This window comes from Phyllosticta capitalensis, assembly GCF_038381095.1.
Source record: "Phyllosticta capitalensis strain CBS 128856 chromosome Unknown BKA78scaffold_11, whole genome shotgun sequence".
In the NCBI taxonomy this organism is placed as follows: Eukaryota; Fungi; Ascomycota; class Dothideomycetes; order Botryosphaeriales; family Phyllostictaceae; genus Phyllosticta; species Phyllosticta capitalensis.
In genome coordinates, this window is record NW_027117449.1 from 1,643,613 (window position 1) to 1,658,233 (window position 14,621).

General features: G+C 53.6%; 4 protein-coding genes across 4 annotated transcripts; 3 read left to right on the plus strand and 1 right to left on the minus strand.

The window, feature by feature from the left end:
- Positions 1-271: 271 nt before the first annotated feature.
- Positions 272-1,332, minus strand: BKA78DRAFT_325885 (uncharacterized protein; the record flags this gene model as incomplete). The annotated part of the gene is made up of 3 exons (XM_066889395.1): positions 1,310-1,332; positions 1,005-1,259; positions 272-953 (listed from the first exon to the last, which is right to left on the minus strand). Coding segments are annotated over exons 2-3 (711 nt in total), but the record flags the coding sequence as incomplete, so codon positions are not given.
- Positions 1,333-2,026: 694 nt separating this feature from the next.
- On the plus strand, positions 2,027-5,687 carry BKA78DRAFT_338853 (formamidase). Its single transcript, XM_066890272.1, has 9 exons — positions 2,027-2,145; positions 2,198-2,304; positions 2,363-2,935; positions 2,986-3,300; positions 4,026-4,094; positions 4,150-4,168; positions 4,219-4,507; positions 4,568-4,962; positions 5,057-5,687. The coding sequence occupies exons 1-9, from the start codon at positions 2,088-2,090 to the stop codon at positions 5,524-5,526; spliced, it is 2,295 nt and encodes a 764-aa protein (XP_066740070.1). The 5' UTR covers positions 2,027-2,087; the 3' UTR covers positions 5,527-5,687.
- A 3,398-nt stretch (positions 5,688-9,085) lies between these two features.
- On the plus strand, positions 9,086-10,751 carry BKA78DRAFT_46659 (uncharacterized protein). Its single transcript, XM_066893235.1, has one exon. It carries the CDS (start codon positions 9,297-9,299, stop codon positions 10,548-10,550), a length of 1,254 nt encoding a protein of 417 aa, XP_066740071.1. The 5' UTR covers positions 9,086-9,296; the 3' UTR covers positions 10,551-10,751.
- Positions 10,752-12,012: 1,261 nt separating this feature from the next.
- On the plus strand, positions 12,013-13,320 carry BKA78DRAFT_299654 (uncharacterized protein; the record flags this gene model as incomplete). The annotated part of the gene is made up of 1 exon (XM_066887081.1): positions 12,013-13,320. One exon carries the CDS (start codon positions 12,013-12,015, stop codon positions 13,318-13,320), a length of 1,308 nt encoding a protein of 435 aa, XP_066740072.1.
- Between the last annotated feature and the right edge of the window lie 1,301 nt (positions 13,321-14,621).

The window sequence follows — 14,621 nt, forward strand, 5'->3', positions numbered from 1 at the left end:
GTGGTTCTCGAGAATAATTTCCACCTCAAGCTCAAGCTGGACCCCACGCTGATCGTGGAGCCCTTGGATGTGCTCTTCAATGATCTCGTTTGTCTCTTCGGTCTCGAGCTCAACAGTAGCGATCTCTTTCTCTTTGTTCTCTGCGATCTCTTTCCGGCGGCGGCCCTTGCCCGCCTTTCGCTTCGTGTCCTCAAGCTGGGCAACGAAAGAAAGGTCGTCTCCGGGACGTGCCCATGGCGTCCAGAAGTGGGACTCACGAGAGACATTCCGATTGCCAAACGACCAAGTCCGAGACGATGAGCACAGGGAGCATTCGAGCACCCCGTCGTGGAGTTGTGATTTCTTTTACCACACGACCAAACCCAAGCCAATGACCACAGGGAGCATTCGAGCACCCCGTCTTGGAGTTGTGATTCCTCTTGAGGCCCATGGTGTCCCCTCCCCTCCCCTCAGCCTTGATGTCATCACTCTCCTCCTTGTGGATAGCCCGGTTGTTGTCTGGGACGGAGGCAATGAAAGCTTGGACTTCCTCTTCTGATTTGAATATCATGTGTTCCTCGAGCTCTAGTTGGCTCTCGTACTCCTTGAGGGCCTCTTTCGCCTTGTTCGTCATATACTTTCCGCTTTGGATAAGCTTCCGTTTTGGGATAGTCTGGTCCCCGCTTGCCGAAAGGTATTCGTATATTGCGTCGTACATTCGGTCCACCGCTTCGGCCGGAGCATCGAATTCCAAATCTCCACTGAAGAATTGTAGGATAATTTTGGAGAGCTCACGGTAATTCTCATGGTTCTGCTTGAGGGCCACCGTTGACACAATATACTTCCGTTGGGCCAGGTGGCCGAAGTGGTGGTGGAAGTGAAATCGAGGTGTGTTGGAGAAGTTAAATTCTCCGGCATTGAAGAGAGCCCATGACTTCTCCCATGGCGCTGCAAACGTGAGGATTGAAAGAAAGCTTCCAATACATGTCAGTTTAAGAAGAACTATACGAAGTTTTCAGGTTTACCTTATGTCGAAAAATTTCTCAACAGCCAGCATTTCCAGCTCACGGCGTTCCTGAGCCTGTGGCTCTCATAGTCGGAGACAGCGTCACAGAATTCGGGCTTGGAGGCGTTCCTTCTGCACATGGGACGCATATTGAACAAGACAAGGGGAAATTCCGCCTGGGTCTGAATGGCGGTCATAATCTTGAGTGTTAGGGGCCGGTCCTGCTCAGGAATGGATTGCCAATCCATTGGTTGGTTGTAAACGGAACATGTGCCTAAAATAGTATTAGAAATGCTTGCCTCTATAGTTGCGAAATCATATTACCAAGCACAGCGTAGACCGTTTGGCCGCGGTACTTGTCAAAGACTGGGAGCATCCGGTGGAGCCATAAAACCTCCTCAGGGATTGCAGCTTTTAGCTCCTCGAGTGTGGCGCCCTCCTGGAACATATTGAGCTTTGACATGATGCCCTTGAGCGGGGTCACGAATCCGGAGGTTGGCTGTCTTCTGAGCTGGGGTGAATCGCCAGTTCATTGGCTGGCCATCTTTCGCAAGTGGCGGGTGGTCCCTATCTTTGACCCGCGTCGCACGAATGCTCCCTGTCAGATCGCTCCCTCGTGGGACTTAGACATGTAGACTTTGAGCTGTTGACATGCTAAAGTCCGACATCGATTTCAGACGACCTGAGCTCTTTGGTTTCGAGCGACCCGTATACAGCTGCGTGGGATCGAGGTGATTGAATTCTCCGTGTTGTCTTAACACCAGACGTTGTCGTGTGCCATCTCAACAATCATTGCGGCGCATCGGACGAAGGCTGAAGGACGGACCAGGGAACCCGGCCAGTGGTGCTCATGAGAAAGATATTCTTTTGTCGGTTAAGATCCAGGTGTTGGATGCGCATCTCGCTGTCACTTGTCGAGATACGAGGCGATGGTGGAGGTGGTGGAGAGTCGAACGGCTGTGGTGTTGTGGCTTGGAGGTGACGACATGGTCGGCGGCAACAACAAAACCCTGGCCGCAGCTCCGCGACTCGCGTGCCATCAGCTCACAGCTTGAGTTGAGCACCTCCAACAACACCACATTTTTGGCTGCTCCTTACAGCCATGACCCAATTCGAGCCAAATGCCATCCTGAGAGGTGCACAGCTCACTCTGGTCGGCGGTACATCCCTCCTTCTCCGTTCGCCATACAAAGCTGACCTATTACCACGCAGCAAATCGCGCTCTCCAGAATCCCGCCCTCTTCACCTCTGACCACTACCGGCAGGCTGCTCTAGCTGTCGCTGCAGGTCTCGCTATCCGCCTCGTCATCTCTATTCCAGTACGTCTACTGCGTTGTCTCGATCGCTACAAGCTCAAAGCTTACAATTCCGGCACAGATTCTCGGCGTAAGAGGACTACTATGGTTCCGTACGCTCTTCATGGAGACAGAAGGCTCCACCTTTGACACCGATGTCGTCGATGGCCTACACTTCTTGGAGCATTCGGTTCTGCAGGTGCCGTTCTTCCTCATGTCGCTGATGCGGTACATTACGCCTACCCTGGACGACATGTTCATGAACTCGCTGCAATGGGTCGACCAGACATACCTACAAAAGCACAAGACGGAGGATCCGCGGACTTTGCGTGCGCTGTTCTATCCAAACCTGAGGATGTATTCGCGAGGTGGGCCGACAGCCGCGGGCGACAAAAAGAAGCCGATGGAGGCAATCATGGCGTTCTTGCTTCGGTTTGGAAGGAGAGCCGGCATTTCGCTCGCTGTGTACGCCCTATCGTATCTTCCCGTCGTGGGTCGCTTCGTCCTCCCGGCTGCCAGTTTCTACACATTCAAAAAGGCGGTCGGATTGGAGCCGGCGCTGGTCATCTTTGGTAGCTCGCTTTTCTTGCCCAAGCGCTACCTTGTGCAGTTCCTGCAGTCGTACTTTTCCTCCCGCAGCTTGATGCGCGAATTGGTAAGCAAAACCCACTGCTTCTGGATACACCTAGTAATGACGCGATCTAGCTTGAACCCTACTTTTCCCGCATCCGCTTCTCCAAGGAGCAAAAGAAGGCCTGGTTCAAAGACCGGGAAGGTGTGCTCTTCGGATTCGGCGTCGGCTTCTTTGTTTTCCTCAAGATCCCCCTGCTTGGTGTCCTCATTTACGGAATCGCGGAAGCGTCAACCGCCTTCCTCATTACCAAAATCACCGACCCACCGCCACCTCCGGCCGAGGCAGAAGCTACAAATTTTGCGGAGAGTCAAATTCCTTGGAAGAACAAGCACGAGTTCTTGTCTCTTCCGTTGGCCAACATCGACTCGATCAACATAGACGAGAAGGTCGAGAAGATTAAACCAAAGATGCCCGAAACTCCGACAAAGAGGTTTTCCTAGGGGTGTATGAAGAACTGAGATGCTCGAGGTTGATGAGCAGGATTCAAGAGGAGATCGGACCTCATGAAAGAACGACTCATTTCCATTCCAATTCGACATTTTAAAAGCCAGTATCATGATAGTCACCTCGTCATCTGGATTCCTTTTTTGGCCAGTTCCTCTAGCACATTCCAGGTCCGTCGTGGTCTGAATTCCTCTTTCAGCCAGTTTTACAGCCTCTTAACACTCCCCTTCGTGCAGCCAAAAGTTTCCTCCAGCACTAACATTGCGGGACTCCAAATTTTGATTTTGTCCGACTTCCATGCTATTTCAACTGAGCTCATGAGTTGTAGCTCTACACGTGATGACGCGCGGACGCGGGTGCGCGGATGCAAGGATGGCGGGGAACTACCCCACCCAGATCTTCTCTCCACTCTGACGTGACTAACGACGGTGAGCATTATCTACGACTTATCGGGATGAGCCCGCCGGCCAATGGCTCTGCGACGGCATGGATATCGCTGTGCTGCGTCCCCGCTGGCACTATCAGCATTATGTTCTTGGTTTAGTATGGCTGCGTGCTTGACGGCTATATATGTTTCTGCGCGACCATCGAGTCGCGCGGTTGGACTTTGGTCTTTTCATGCTTAAACTAAGATTCTCTCGTCTTGTGAAATTATCAGGACAAATAGGAGAAAATGGTCCGCTACGCTGCCAAAGTTGACCTGAACAAGGATGCTGCCGAGCAGCCTGTTCTTCACGTATGCAATCCAGCAACGCTTGCTACATTTTGCTGAGCTGACCGACACTGCCTAGAACCGATGGCACCCAGATGGTCGGTAGCTCAGCCGCTCCAATTCTACTCCTGCTCACATGTAAGCGCAGTGCCTTTTTGTGGCAAGATTAAAGACGGCGAAACGGTCAAGATTGAATGCGTGGACTGGACGGGCGGTCAGATCCAAAACAACGATAGCGCAGACGACGTCAAGAATGTCGACCTGACCAAAATCCATTACTTGACCGGACCTTTTGAAATTGAAGGCGCGGAACCGGGCGATGTGCTGCTGGTCGAGATTGCGGACGTCCAGCCCTTGGAGGAACAGCCGTGGGGCTTCACAGGCGTTTTCGACAAGGGCAACGGCGGCGGCTTTTTGGACGAGCTCTACCCCAAGGCGTAAGCAGTCCGCGATAACGCAACATTACAGGAAAGCTGACGGGACACTACGCAATTCAGCGCCAAAGCCATCTGGGACTTTGAAGGCATCTTCTGCTCATCGCGACACATCCCAGGAGTCAAGTTTGCCGGCCTGATTCACCCCGGAATCTTGGGCTGCGCGCCCTCGGCGGAAGTTTTGGCTGAATGGAATCGGCGCGAGGGCGAGCTCATCACGGCCATGGACGGCTGCGGCCGCATTGTCGCTCAACCGCCCAATCCGCAAAACGTTACTGCTGGCTCGGCCACGGCCGACATCAAGGAGAAGGTCGCGCGCGAAGGTGCTCGCACCATCCCGGGTCGCCCAGAGCACGGCGGCAACTGCGACATCAAGAACTTGTCGAGAGGAAGCAAGGTTTACTTGCCCGTGCACGTCAAAGGCGCAGGCTTCAGTGTGGGGGATTTGCACTTTTCGCGTGAGTGTTGCTCTACCCCTTCCCCCTGGCCGCACGACCCCTCTCCGCCATCCCCCTGGCACCCCACACTAACCGCGCGCACCTTTTTCAACAGAGGGCGACGGCGAAATCTCCTTCTGCGGCGCCATCGAGATGCCCGGCGTCATCACAATCAAATTCTCGCTGCTGAAATCCAGCACCGACCCCAACTCTCTGCAAATCAAGTCGCCCATCTACCGCCCCGGCCCCGTCGAGCCGCAATTCGGACCGGGCCGCTACATCTACTTTGAAGGCTTCAGCGTCGACGAGCACGGCAAGCAGCACTACCTCGATGCCACCGTCGCCTACCGCCAGACCTGCCTCCGCGTCATCGAGTACCTGCGCCGCTACGGCTACTCCGACTACCAGATTTACTTGCTGCTGAGCTGCGCTCCTGTGCAGGGCCATTTGGCGGGCGTAGTCGATATCCCCAATGCTTGCACGACGTTGGGCCTGCCGATGGATATCTTTGACTTTGATATTTCCCCTGAGAAGCCGGCTGTCAAGCGTGATATGGGGACTTGCGCTTTTACGAGTGATCATTAGGAAATGTGATGGCGGCGGCGGCGTGCGTTGCGACGAAATTGGGTTCTTGGGGGCGTCTAGCTCGATATACGAGCCGTTGTTGTTGTTGTCTTTCACTTCTCATGGCTTGAAGCCTGACCAACAGGTAATTGTTAATGGAGCCTTTGTCCACATCCCTTTACTGGCACACGATGTTAGATTGGTTGATAATGATGGATAAGTAGCAGTCGCTGTTTTTCCGCGGCCAACGTGCTGTCATCAGATATGAAAGATCATCTCGACCCGACCGAGATTGTTTGAGCAGTGAGCAGCAAATTCAACCAATGCTCTTCCAAACACTTATCCATCCCGGAGAAGTTGAGCAGTTCTGGCCACGAGAGATACCATCGGCATGATTCGGCATCTTCGGCATCTCCGGCATCATTCTCAAAGATTTCGACGCCCGATGAAAACCCGCCCTTCTTTGACCGCGGACTCGTTCCGCTGCTCGTTGCGGATATTCCGAAGGCCTTTTCACACCGCTTGTCCAGGCCCGAATCAACATCCAATTGATTGGTCGTGTTGCCAACTTCAGACATCTATGTATGTACATTCGAGTACTTGTGGAGCAAAGCAATTTTCTGCTGCAAAAAATTTTCCCCGTGAAACACTGCGGTCGGAGTTTGGGCTGTGAGACGGAGCATCTGCAGAATCTGATTCGGCGGCTTGTAACTTCGAACATCTTGTACCAGCAGCGTTAATATTTACAGCTGTGGATGCTCGGACGGTTGCCCGTTTGCTATGTCCGGCCGCAGGGCGGCTGTTGTGACACCCAGATTTTGATCGACTCTCTTGACAGCGTTTCCCACCTCGAAATCCCCATCATTCGACCTGTTGCTCTCCATTAGCTGGCTGACTGACAAGCCCGAGAAACCCCCTGAGCAGAATGCCTCTCCGATTTTGCTGTCCAAACTTCGAAGTGTTGCCAAAGTTCCGGTCTCCGGACCGCAGGAGTGAGGCGCCAAAGCTCAACACGGCGTGCCGCACCACGCAAACAGTCCTTGCGTCACTTCAGCCGGGCCCCTCGCCAATTGATTGGTCCAACCACCCTTTTCTTACTCAAACGAATCCACCCAGCGCGCTTTGAGCGTAGCGTAGGGCTCCCAAAGCGCCCCTGGCTTGGTCCCCCTAGCTTCAACAGGAGCTTTCCCCGGGCCGTTCCCAGCATCGCCCAATCATCTCTCTTGCATGCCGTCTTGGCCCAGAGGCAACAGCGTCATCCCCGCCTGCTCCCTTGCTTTTGCCGTCGGCGAAGCACACCACACAACCGCCGAGCTCCCCTTCGCTTACGGGCACGCTCCAGGCCTGCTCAGGTATAAAAGAAGCTCTCCTCTCGCGCTCTTTTCTTGCGTCTCATACTTACCTTGTTGGGAACACCAGGATCATGAAGCTGGTCGTTCTAGGGGGTTGCCCTGCATTGCACAGCGCGGAGGCGGCCCTCTATGAATCTCCTTCGGGGGCTTCACCGGCGCAATTTTTGATGGCTTGCCGTTTTCATTGACCATTTCGCCTTGCGCGGGATGTCGAAGAAGACTGGGACTGTTAATTTGACTCCGCTAGGGGGTGTTGGTGCTGTGGGGTTGTCAGAAGGGGTCAAAAAGGGGGATTTTTCGCTCGTGTGGTCGCACCTCAGCCGCCCGACCAACCGCCGGTCGGCACGCGACCGGCCCCGGCAACGTCTAAGAAGAGTCTGAGCGACCGATCTATCAACTCATCGACTCATGCGACCGTGGCAGACTCGAACGTCGGACGCGTGGCGATGGACGCTTCGCGAGATCATCAGGACGCCGAACTGTCGCAGAGACTCAACGACTGCTGGCTGTCAATAAAACTTCCTTGGCCGTCTGTAGAAGTTTGCTTTTTGACACTGTATCATTAGAACATCCGCGCCCTTCTTGCTCCGCTCCTAAGTTTGTCAAAGTTCCAATTAGCAAATAACGAGTAGCTGGCCTATCTGCTCGACTGCTCTCCCGTTTTTGTTCCATCTTCACAGAACAGTCTCACTCTCCCTGCTTCGCTCGTTCGGTCGAAGCTCCGATCAACAATGTTTTTCTTAGCTTTCCTTTCGCTGTCTTGTCCGAACGATTCGCAGCTTCCATATGGCCTTGTTGGTTATCCGTAATAGTAATTGCTTTCCTGGATTTGTGTCTCTACGCCCCTTCATTGCGTTCGCTGTTCCGCTCGAAGACCGAAGGTATCGTCTTTCATCATCGGCTGTCATCCATTAGTATCTTTCCTCTCCGTCCTGTTTCTGTATCTGGTTGCGTAGCCGACTCTGATTACATCAAGAGGGGGAATCGGGCACTGCGGTCCACCGTCAAACGTCTGTTCAAATGGTCAACTACCGGAAACAAGAGCACGACGCGGTAGTCGAGCGAGTCGAAGGCACGAGTATTCGAATCAGGAATACCGGAAACCATCTCCACGTCGAACATCTACAGTTCAGGCGCCGGAGCTCTCTACGAGGATAACGACCGCCTGTGGAAACTTTGGCCGCGAAGTCTAACGTCGAACGTCTGGACCCGCGTTCGGTCGTTTGCCCGAATCAAGGCTCCAGTACATTTTCGACTGGATTGGTGCTGCGCCACAGAGGGAGACGAAAGATATGTTGACTTCAAGATCTGGCGACAGAGTGCGTGAGGCATGGCGAGCATTCGAATCACCAGGCCGAGAACTCCATGTACACGGAGCATTCAAATGCCCTGCAATCCAGGCCTTCTATATTTAAGCACATTGAAGTATACCCACCGAGAGCATTCAGGCACATATACCTCACCTTGGAGTTGGCATTTCCTCGCCCACCGTCTATATAATGTGGCTCCCGCACGTCGATGCGCTGAGTAACGCGTTCGGTGATCTAGTCGAATGACTGCTCGGCCACTCCCGTCTTCATATAGGGAGAACTCAAGCATCCTGCACGTACAGGCTAAGACGTAAAAAGACAATAGGCCCTGTTTGTATGTCTGGGGAGCATTCAGAAACCCCAGCGTGAAGGCACAGGGCGCAGTCGAAGTTGTATGTGCCACGACCTGTTGCTCCCAAGCCGCGCACTGGGAGACGAAGTCAATTGCGCGCCCACGCTAGTCCTGAAATGGTTAGCATCACGTGCCCGGTCGTCTTTGTGGATGGTAGGAAGCCACCGCGAACGCGACGCTCAACTTCGCCAACAGCTTTCTCATCGCGTCATTTCTCTTGCTCACGAGGGGCCATCTGCGTCAGCTTCTGTGTCGTTGCTGCCATTGAAGGTCTTTCTCCAACAGCGCCGTCCTGAGCAAAACTTTGTGTGCTTTGCAACTTCCTCTTCTCACCTCGACAGTCAAAACACCTGACGGTCTTACCAAACATCGCCGCCTCGCCGCAAGCGCTTCCTCCCAAATTCACCCGACAAACTTCTCCCTGTCTCGCTCATTCTCTCCGACGCCCACCGTCCTGAGCAAAACCGCGCTCCTTTCTCACCTCAATTGATTTCGCGCGCTCTCAAACCTCAATCCCTCTCCTCGACGGACAGTACACCTGACCTACTTCGGCCTCGCCGACAATCATCTAGCCCTCTGCTCTCGCCGCCAACTCTCCCTTCTAAGATCATCGTTCAAGTCCTGTCGCCAAGTTGAGCTTCATGCGCCACTGACGACTCCGTGACACCACCTACGGAATCTGACTTGGCCGAGTCGCGCGTGCCCGACGCGCTCCACGAGGAGCAATCGACTGCAGCTGGCGCGGATTCCCCGCAATCTCCTCACCCGCATCGCACGATGACGCTACTCGAAGGGCTGCCGACCGAGATTGTGAGCCTCATAGGCGACCAGATGGATCCATCGAGTCTGGTGAAGCTTCGCTCAACAAGCAGAACCATGAACGACCACCTGAGCTTCAATATCAAGCGCCTGTTCAAAGAGCTTTGGTGCCCGCTCAACCTGCCTAAGATGGAAGAAATTTTCTGGCTCATGAGACAACCACTCGCCAATTCCGTGCAGTCGCTGATCTGGATCCGACCCGATGGAGCTTTCATGGAATCGACCCGAGAATCATCCCTATTTCCCTGGACCCTCACTGGCTACGTGGAGGGCACCGCCGTCAAGCTTTTTTGTGGAATGTGGATGTCGGCTGGAGGTTTTCGCAACTTAAGATCCATAGGCTGGATGCCTGAGGAAGCTTACTGGGCAGAGTCGGACAATGATGTGCTCGAATCTTACCTGTCCCGTGGCGATATGTCATTTTGGTCAGCCGTCGTAAAAAAGATCAGAAAACCTGTGGAAGTTCGGGTCTACGAGCGGAAAAATGTCTACTGGGGCTTTTCTTGGACCGGGATCAAGGAAACAACCACGGGGGCCTTTGTCCGGACGTCTTTTCCTATCGAAGTGATCAATAGTACTGATGACGACTGCTCCTTGTATGGGTGGCTAACGCATTCCATATGCCTTCACCACTTGTCGCGCCTTCAAGACAAGCTTCAAAGCTACTTTGGATCACTCGAGCTACACCGCACAATTGTGGAGTCATACTATCTCGGAGATCTTGAACCAGTCAGCGTCAAAATTTCAGAAAGCAAAATAGTACACCAGTTAAGAAGCCATCTGTTCTCCGGTGGCGACATCCCTGCAAACTTCACGCAGTCTGTTCGAAGCTTGAGTATTCTCAACTGCAGTCTAGAAGCACAAGAGCATTCGGACGTTGTCGGATATTTTGCTGGTCTCAGGGATCATGGTCAACTGAGGAGTTTCCAATTTGAGCGAAACCGTGTGCAACACGGCTACGAAATTGGCGGCGACTTGACATTTGACTGGGAGAATGACGGCCGTCAAGACTATGGAGCGCGGTTGCAAGGAGTGATCGATGACCTGGGAATGGAGATGGCTTTGACCAAGGCCATCGACTGCATTCACGCCCCACAGGAACCACTTGCCGCAAAAGTGGCCGAGCGAGAAGCACTCTATGCAAGAATGATAATGAGCCCTCCTCCCCTCGACGAAACCGACAGCGACAGTGACGACAGTAGCAGCGAATGAAGGAGTGTACCGGCAATCTGGGGAGTCATCGTTCTCAGGAGCATGCCTCTGCGAGGTGGTCTGAAGAAAAGGAAGGGAGATGGTCCGACGCAGCAGAGGAGGGCGCGGGTGCTGAGCAGATTTTCAGAAGTCAGACATGGTTGTTTGCCCGACAAGAATCGGTATGAGTTTGCAAGAAAGGAGCGGAAGTCGAAGGAAAGGACGCGCGCGTTGCGCTTTCCCTCACGGCTTACAGAATGATTTGAATCGAAGAACAGTAGGTGACAAAACGAATTCAACCTAGGCTCAGCTTCATGTCATCGCACACCCAGACGCAAGCGCCTGAATGCTCCTTGTGACTATCCAGCAAAAGAAAATCTCTCGCTATGTTGGAGGTATCAAGCACTTGAAGACTCCACGTCTCTACGTGTACTGACTTGGCAACAGAGATTCTTGGATAAGTAATTTCTTTCCTCGCCCACTGCGGAAGAGTCGGATTCCTTTGTGATAGATAGAAAGGGCAACTCCAAGGCGGTACACAGGGGGCTTGAGTGCTCCTTGTAGCCATATTTTCACGCGTTCAAGCATCTAAGTCTTGAGGTAGTAAGGTGTTTGATCACTCCCTGTATATATTGATCTCAACTTCCTCACCAAATACTAAATCCAAGAAATGGCTGCAGGGAGAATTCGAACGTCCGCACCGCCTTGGAATTGCCATTTCTTTTGCAACCCCCTGTGCCCTGGTCCTCACCCCTGCGGCCGTTGGATCGTCGGTGGCACAACAACGGTGCAACAACGGTGCTTCAAGACCTGTTTTTAGTTTGCTGCATCGCGCTTCATCGACCCTGTGGTCACTTCTAGCATTGTGGTCTCACGAATTCAAGTGGTCATTTCGTCAGCCTCATTGCAACAATTTGTCGATGCACCTTGTCCTTGACGATGTCTCACAGCTCAGACAGGACGGATTGGTGAGTGTGGCATGACTCATGACGTCGATCCATTGCTTGCCTTCTCGGAACGCGTCTTTGCATGAGACGCGACGCGCGAAAATGGACAGACGCGTCGAGACGTGATACATACCAGGGGGTCCCAGTTGTGCCAGCCGTCCTCCCAGGCAACTCACTGCCAAACGTCGACGCTCCATCTCACATTCAGTCGTCTCTCGCCTTCTCTAAACCCCAGGAACTGTCGCCGCAGAGCCCAAAGACTGTAGCTGGTTCTTCGACACCTTCGAAGCACTTTCTCGACCAATTTCCTCTACTTAGCGGGCGTTTAGTCTGCGTATCTCCGGAAGCGGGACGTAAGTTCACACGGAACATCGCACAAGCTCTTCCTCAACCTTGAACTGAGCCTAAGCATTTTCCAGATCAGACGCGTTGGATCACGCATTGCATCTCCCCCTTACAAGACGCCGTCACCCTTTCCTTACGAAAGCTGCCCCAGAAAAGATTCCATCCCTCCCCGTCTCAAGTCTCTGCCCGGCATGTCTTCCACACGAATCCTCCCCCGGCTTGAATCGCTCTCGGAAAAGATTGTGAATTCGGTCGCCGACTACCTTGACAATGACCACTTGATGAATTTCCGCGCTACCAGCAAGACCATTTGCAAATACCTCAACTCTAATACTAAGCTCCGAAAATGCTTCGAGGATCTGGAATGCACGTTCGAGTCCGCGGAGCTCTGGAACCTACAAACCTTCATGAAGACGCCGCTGGCTTCCGCAGTCAAGAACTTGAAATTCTTCAAAACCGACGAAATGAACAATCTCAATCGAAAGGCTCCAAAATTATCCATCAAGCCGGGAACGACAGTCCAGTTCGGCTCGGATGAATTCAACTCTCTCACGAGCCAGCTGGATGCAATCCAACAATACTACCATGATCGTCCAGAGGAGGACTTAAAAGGTCCTCCGCAAGATTTGTTTGCCGAGCTGATCAATGACGGACTGCCGAACCTCGCGCTGGTGGACTTTCTCCATGGAAAACACTTGGAGCTGGCGCAAGCCGGCTCTCTGCGCAACCCGAAGCCCGAGGACTTCAAGTGGGTGGCGGAAGCCCTCGGCAACATCGACAGGACGTTGAACTTCCGCATGAGTTACGAACAAGGCGCGCTGTGCTTTCCCTGGACTGTGAATCGTAACGGATCAGTTCGAGGGACCCATGAGCTCTGGTTCGAGGGGTACTCCAATGAGCTCCCATATCCCGTGACGGGCACATGGGAAAGAAACACGCGCGAAGACCCAACCTACTTCACTCCCTGCCTCCCAGACACAATTCCGATTCTCGGTAGCCACGCTTTGCGAACGCTCTCGCTCCACCGCTGCGCATTTTCCTTGTCAGATCTTCGCCGCCTGTCCGATGCCAAAGGCCAGATCGAAATCCTCGTCATGACGCAAAGCGAAGTATACTCATGCTACGCTGGCGAGGAAGGTCAAGAGGAGGAGCATCGCTTCTTCACGGATCCCAACAGCCATCTGAAAAAGACGCTTCGCAGCTTCGGCATGAGCACGTGCTTCACCCCGTCGGTGCCGTGGGTGCGCGTCTTCAAGGCGATGCGCAAGTACAGCCAGCTGGAGAAGGTGATTTTTGAGAACACTTGTCTAGGCGCGCAGACCGTGCGATTCGACTGGGACGGCAACGGCCGTTACGACAACGGGTCGAGATTGCCGGCAATCACGCAGCAGCTGGGCATGAAGGGATCGCTCAGCAAGATGATTAAGCGATATGAGGAGACGACTGAGACGTCGCATTTGAAGCTGGGAGTCTGTCACGGAAGCCCTATCTTCTCTTGATCCTGTTAATTACTGCTGAATGTGTTCTGGATCGCAGCAACATTTTCTGCTCATTACCTTGTAGCCTGCCCACGCCCCCTGTTCAGAGCAGCTAAGAATACGACATGATGCACCGAAAGAGATCGCTCGAGGTCGAAGACTCGATTTCCACACTCTGTTTTCAAGTCTGATTACTGGTCTTCATCTGGTGCATCAATTTTCATCACGAGGCCTCGCTTCCTGCAGGTGGAGTCTGGGTCCAATGAAGAGAATCGCGCTATCCAGCCATCGCAGGCTTCTCTTCTGTTTTGCCGCTTGCATTAGGCTCGTTGTAATCACCCAGCAGTCTCTCCTGTCCTACCGTGACCACGTCTCCACTTACCGTCTCTCCAAGTGCCCTATCAGCATCCGCAACGGACGCGTCCGGTCCATGGAGCACGTTGCAAAAAGAAAGGATTCGATCAAGAGACCCCCGGCGCCCCATCAGTTGGGACGAAGAACACAGTCTGCCTAAGACCATCGCACCAGCATGCATCGTAAGCACCAAAATCGAGATGTACAGCTTTGCGGCTAGTAAAGCCAGCCAACGCGGACTTCAAGCTCAACCAAACACGCCCCAAGCACCCACGCACTCTAATCACTCACCAATCCCACATCCACTGCACCCCACAAGTACCTCTAATGCACCCACCCACTCACACCCAGAAGCTCGCTCCAAGCTCCACCTCGCTAACCCAACCAGGCAACTCCAAAGCTCGCGCTCTCGTCTCGCTTGCCGTTTCGGGTCGCACCCAGACGGACAGCTAGATGTACGAGTCGGTCCGTCGACTCGATTCATCATCGGGACCGAGGTTTGCTCAGTACATGTCGGTACAGTCTACATTCTCGGTGATGCCCGGGGTGGTGCGCGAGTGCAGTGCTGCCGTCTCCTCTGACTTGCTGATGATGGCGGATGCCGATTGAGTGCTGGATGTGTCTCTGTCTGGTTGCTGATTGAAGATGCGTCGTCTCCTGTTGCAAAAAAGGGGAAATGCTCTTCTGGCATTTGGACACCCCACTAATCCAACTCCGCACTTCGTAGGTGGGCGACGCCCGCAGTCTCACCATTTGCAACGTCACGGGCAAAACAAAAGTGCCCACGACGCATTGGCACTGCAGCGCATAGGCTGCGTGGGGCGGTACGAGGTCGTTGTAACCCAGCCGATGGAGCAATCCCAAGCACCTCACGCCGGTCTCGCATCCGACGAGCAGATGTCGCGTCGTCAAATGCAACGACGAGCAGGCTTCATGGCCGCGGTTCCTGCCGCCCGCGTGAAGATGCG

Bases quoted from the DNA above. Each gene is read 5' to 3' on its own strand.
- BKA78DRAFT_338853 (XM_066890272.1), top strand. From the start codon at position 2,088: ATGACCCAATTCGAGCCAAATGCCATCCTGAGAGGTGCACAGCTCACT. The intron at 2,305-2,362 runs GTACGTCTACTG...ATTCCGGCACAG, and splicing joins GCCTCGTCATCTCTATTCCA to ATTCTCGGCGTAAGAGGACT. The intron at 3,301-4,025 runs GTCGAGAAGATT...CAGGACAAATAG, and splicing joins CGATCAACATAGACGAGAAG to GAGAAAATGGTCCGCTACGC.
- BKA78DRAFT_46659 (XM_066893235.1), top strand. From the start codon at position 9,297: ATGACGCTACTCGAAGGGCTGCCGACCGAGATTGTGAGCCTCATAGGC.